Source organism: Rosa chinensis, chromosome 7 (assembly GCF_002994745.2).
Source record: "Rosa chinensis cultivar Old Blush chromosome 7, RchiOBHm-V2, whole genome shotgun sequence".
Taxonomy (NCBI): domain Eukaryota; kingdom Viridiplantae; phylum Streptophyta; class Magnoliopsida; order Rosales; family Rosaceae; genus Rosa; species Rosa chinensis.
In genome coordinates, this window is record NC_037094.1 from 23,848,361 (window position 1) to 23,853,472 (window position 5,112).

Sequence of the window (5,112 nt, forward strand, 5' to 3'; positions counted from 1 at the left end):
CCGTGATGTCATTGTCATCATCTCCATTGTCACTTTGTGATATTTGAGATAATACTTCTTTGAGCTTTAGGGCATACTCGTGAGGGGAAGAGATGCCTGCTAGCTGACTTTGAATCTTGGATTTTTGTAACAAGAATTGGCTTTGCTCTTGACTTTGGACTATTGATCCTTGCTTCCAATATTGAGGATGGGTTTTGAACCATTAGAGGAGGGACTCTTCAGAGAACTTGTCAACTGTGAAGTCATCCCACCACTTCTGTTTGAATCTTCTGACCAGTGTCATTGAATTGTCTTGATTTGGTGGAGATACAATTATATCCGACGAGATGATCCATGCAATATTTTGAAAGGCATAAAAAGTAAAAATTGCATCAAAGGGTTTGATGATAGAAAGTTCACTTTCAGTATTGCTTGCCATACTCATCAAAGAGATTTAAATGATATAAGAAGGGAGAAGTGGAGAGCATAATGAAATATCTGCTGACAATGAGCTATCCACATATTGAAAGCAACGTCAATCTCTTATGGTGCCTAACACTTCACTTTTGCAATTGAAGTAAAAAATTGGACATTCTGTAATCTGTACAGCGTGAGAAAGCTAATACCAACTACAAAGTAGATTGAAGCGAGAATACAATGTGCTGATGATAATGACGTTCCTGCATCCAGACAAAATGAAGCATCCTGATGATTCTAGATTCCAGAACCGGACAAATAGTACTCAAAAGGGATTGAATTTGGGATTACGTTTTTGCCCTGAATGGTTCAACATATAAGAAACATCTGCAGGAGCATTCCAATTCGAGAAGCCTTTGTGAACGTCAGCACCCACTTTCAGCCGACAACATCCTTATTCGTCAAAATCGACATCAGGCTTGGTGAGATTTCGCTTATTTAATGTCATCTTTGTTGATAAACTAATGGGTTCCGAGAGTCCCAGTCCTGATCTCTCTGTTTGTTTTGAAACGTACAGCTCCGAAAGTTGGAACTGCCTACTAATCATCTGAGATAACAAGGTTGCAGTGAAAAACAAATTTTATCCCTGTTTTTTTTTTTTGTCAATATTCTTCTATTCTAATTTTGATTCTGTTAGATGATATTAGTTTTTACATTTTACAGACTTTGTTCACTCTACAGATTCGGATCTGAACAACTTGGTGCATTGTACACAGGGTATGACCTTTATATCCACAGACTTTGTTCACTGCAGATAATTTACTTTGTTGAACACTCTTCTGTTCTGACTCAATCAAAATACTTTAAGAAGTGTAAGAGTAATATATATGGTTTAAGAAGGTTATGAAACAAGGAAGAGGGCTAAGACTGCTCTTTTTGGTTGATCTCTTCTTTTCTGATGTTCTAGTACTACTTTTGCCTTTGTTTTTTCACTTTCTTTTTTCAAGCAGTAAAATGGAACTGAAAAGCTAAAAGTTATACATATCAGGATTCATTGCATACAATTAATTGCATAGAACTAAATTGGAGTTTTTTTTTTTTTTTCCAACTTGAATCAACTTTCAGTCTTGATGTAGACTTTACCTCTGATTCCTGAATTCAACTTCACCTCTGAACTACGTACATGGACATATTATACACTCTTTCTGACATTTGGATACACTTTGAACTGTTTTATGTTCTGTGCCTTCAAATTAGCAATACTTTTTTCTTTTTTTTTCCAATGACAGCAAGACTCTTTTGTACTTGAACCTTAAATGCAAACTCATTCAAATCCACTTACAATTATTTTATTTCAATGGGATCCTTATTTATGCACTTCTGCAGGTCCACTGTAGACAGTTGAATCATGGAAGTAAGTTCCTTTCAAAAATATCAATCTATGAACAATGTCAACAATATTGAAACGAAGTGCCTTCACGACTTATACCTTCTCTTCTAATACAGTTTCCCTCATTTTCAGCTTGAACAAAACATAGAGCATGCATTGCTTCGTCACATAAGACCGTATCAGATTACTTTCAAAATCAGAGTTCGTGCATCCAGACTATGGAGACCGAAAAAGTATTACAATGACATATACGGTGGCCTCCATTATCTGTTAATCGACGAAGAGGCAAGGTTTTTACAATTTTCTTTATACAATTACCATAATTGACATAACTTTCTTCATTTCTAAGTCTGTGCAGGGACATGCTATTCATGGTTTAATTGAGGAATATGCTTATCCTTACATGTCCAACAAAATGGAAGAAGGACAGGTGTATGACATTACCAATTTCTATAACCGCAAACCTATATCAAAATATAAAGTTGCTGATCACGTGGTAGAACTGTGTTTCAATGAGTCAACAAAGTTTGAGCCTGTAATGGATGCATTCCCTCCAATCCCAGAACATTCATTTAACTTCCTTCATTTTGACAACTTGGAGGACCAGATGAGGACTCAGACATTACTTAAGGGTATGTTTATCAGTTCTAAATAAACAACTTCTAAATTTATACATCATATTAAAAGTCAAATCATGCTAACAATTTTTATTTTTATATTTTATGCAAGATGTTTACGGTTGTATCAAATCACTCAGACCAGAACATCAAGTTACTGTCAAAGACACTGAAAAATTGGAATCAAAATGTGAAATCTTTGTAGAAAATTTGAGGTACGTTATTTCCAGATTACTTGATCCATTACATATATTTAATGCTTTGACAAGAAATTGAAAACCACCTTTTGAAAAATGCAGGAGGGAGGATATCAGAATTACCTTCTGGGGTGACATAGCTAGAAAGTTTGATATGGAAAGAGTTAAACAGTTATCGCCACCAGTGCTCGCTGTATTCACGGGTTTAAGGTTGACCAAATTCCAAGGTAAACATTAATTAAAAACAATGATGCTGATTATTTTTACATCTAACAACTACATATAGTTATTTTTATAACTTACAGAACGGGTAACAGCAGCAACAACAGGCCATACATGCATCATCATCAATCCAGATATTCCAATAGCAAATGAATACAAAGCTGAGTGAGTCATTTTTATTGCAACATTGCTGTATCAGTCAAATCATTCATCTAAAGTCAAAATTCCGGCAGTGCCATTTCAAAATATTAATCCCAGAGTGTAAACAAATTCCAAGTTCTCGAAAGCAGGCGACAAAGTGAAAGTACTTCCTGTACCTTTCAAACGGCCAACAGCAGAAGAGATGAAAGACAAAACAACAAAGTGGGTCTTTGAATTAAACACATTGGATCCAGATATATACATGGTAGGGCCCTACATGGTATGACAAATAATTTTCATTTCTACGTTCCTCTAATTACATATTTGAGTAAAAATATCTTACGTAAGTGTTTGCACTTTACATTACAGAATAAAACAGTGTGTTGCACTGCTTCGATCCTCCAGTTTCCAGTCCATAATGGTTGGTGGTATAGAGGCTGTTCAAAGTGTTTTAAACAACTGAAGCAAAGAGAGGACAGCGGTGAATTAATTTGTCCTAAACATGATGTGCAAATAGCTGTGCCATGGTAAATCAACTAGCGACCTTATTTGCAAACATTAATTGTGCAACTAATAAGAACATTACAACTTTAATGAAAACCAACTTCATTTAAAGGAAGTCCATGTCATAATTAGTTGAAATTAATTGAAATTTACATTCAATGCAACACATTTCTTTTTGCCTGCAGTTACAAAGTTTATGTCACCATTCGAGATGATAATAATCAAGCAACGCTCATTCTGATGGGGAGACAGGCAGAGCAGTTGTTTGGCATCAATTGTCAAGATCTGGTGAACAAAAGATTGTATCCAACAGAGCAGGCACTACCAGAAGAGATTAAGAAGACAACTGATGAAACCTATCTCTTTGAAATCACAGTCAATCAATATAGCGAGCTGATGGTCAGAAACATTTTCCCAAGTAAGAAATCCTTTGCATCAATGGTGGAACAAACCCCAACCACTGTAACACTGGAGCGGCTTCCAACTGAAAGAAAAAGAAACATTGAAGCAAGTGGAAAAGCTTTGTGCATCGTAGAGCCTGAGAAAAAAGCCAAGAAGTAAGCATTAGTCAATCTCAATTTCACTGTTTTACATGTGATAATAACTTTTGCATGCAGTTTTATAAATCTGCTATAAATTCGTGATTTAATTCTTTAACATTTTTTATTATGAAAACCTTATAATCTGTTCAAAGTAGTCAACATGCCACACCTTATAATTAATTCCTCACAACTAAATACTTAACTAATTTACTCTACATAGATAAAATGACTTTGATAAAGTGATTGCATTAATCTGCCTTCTGCAGTAGTGCCTGTATTTTCTTATACTGTTTGATCTATTTTCTATTCCTACAAATAATAACGACGTGTTCTTTGATTTAAAGTGAGAAGGAGACCAAGCATGGAGCAATGATATCGGCATCATCAGTGTCATCATCAGCAAGCAAATAACAACTTCAGAAAGAAAAGGCAGACTTAATCTAAATTGCTCCTCTGTACAGCTGTAACTTATTTGATCTAATTATACCTGCGCTGACTCCATTTTGTGTACAGCTATAGTCAGTGAAACAACTGTATCTTTTGGGAACTGGAGGTATTAATTTTTTGGTCAAACTCCTGTCTTAACTTTTTGATAATTAGCTCCAGTTGTTTCAGCAGTGATAACAGATCTAATGATCTTTGAACAATGGAAGCGGTTAATTTTCTGGACAACCAGTGCCATCTACTCTGGCTGGGTTGTACTAGCTTCCTTTGAATCAAAGACTCTATTAGTACTGTATTTGACTTAACTATATGTAGTAATTTGTGAGTAATGTTTAAATTCCATTTCTTCATAAACTGTTATCTTTACAATACAGTTCTTTATTACATATCATATCACATTAAACACCTGGTGTATGTTTTGCCATTTAGTCTAAATATCATGTCATATTTTGTGGTTTGCATAATCAAGCTTTTTCTTACAATTCATTTCACTTAAAGTTTTCGCACATAGAAGGACTACATTTAATCTTTGTTTCGATTTGTTTTTAGACCATTTATTGAACTCATAATTTTATTATGTTTACAACTCACAATCAATCATTACAAGATTTGGAACCACTACTTCAATCTTGGTATGCTTTTTAGATATCATTATTCCA

General features: G+C 34.7%; 1 protein-coding gene across 19 annotated transcripts; it reads left to right on the top strand.

Moving 5' to 3' along the window:
* The first annotated feature begins 600 nt into the window (after positions 1-600).
* On the top strand, positions 601-4,771 carry LOC112179730. 19 transcript variants are annotated; one of them, XM_040510285.1, is made up of 13 exons: positions 601-878; positions 974-1,016; positions 1,120-1,173; positions 1,783-1,810; positions 1,919-2,071; positions 2,145-2,418; positions 2,516-2,618; positions 2,703-2,827; positions 2,906-2,987; positions 3,056-3,228; positions 3,333-3,490; positions 3,653-4,024; positions 4,354-4,771. In XM_040510285.1, the coding sequence occupies exons 4-10, from the start codon at positions 1,805-1,807 to the stop codon at positions 3,072-3,074; spliced, it is 762 nt and encodes a 253-aa protein (XP_040366219.1). In that variant the 5' UTR covers positions 601-878; positions 974-1,016; positions 1,120-1,173; positions 1,783-1,804; the 3' UTR covers positions 3,075-3,228; positions 3,333-3,490; positions 3,653-4,024; positions 4,354-4,771. The 19 variants fall into 19 exon arrangements, with proteins under 19 accessions (XP_040366219.1, XP_040366218.1, XP_040366212.1 ...); XM_040510284.1 differs by having other exon boundaries at positions 3,100-3,228; XM_040510278.1 differs by having other exon boundaries at positions 3,113-3,243.
* The last annotated feature ends 341 nt before the right edge of the window (positions 4,772-5,112 follow it).

Bases quoted from the DNA above. Each gene is read 5' to 3' on its own strand.
- LOC112179730 (XM_040510276.1), top strand. The intron at 2,072-2,144 runs GCAAGGTTTTTA...AAGTCTGTGCAG, and splicing joins ATCTGTTAATCGACGAAGAG to GGACATGCTATTCATGGTTT. The intron at 2,828-2,905 runs GTAAACATTAAT...TATAACTTACAG, and splicing joins AAGGTTGACCAAATTCCAAG to AACGGGTAACAGCAGCAACA.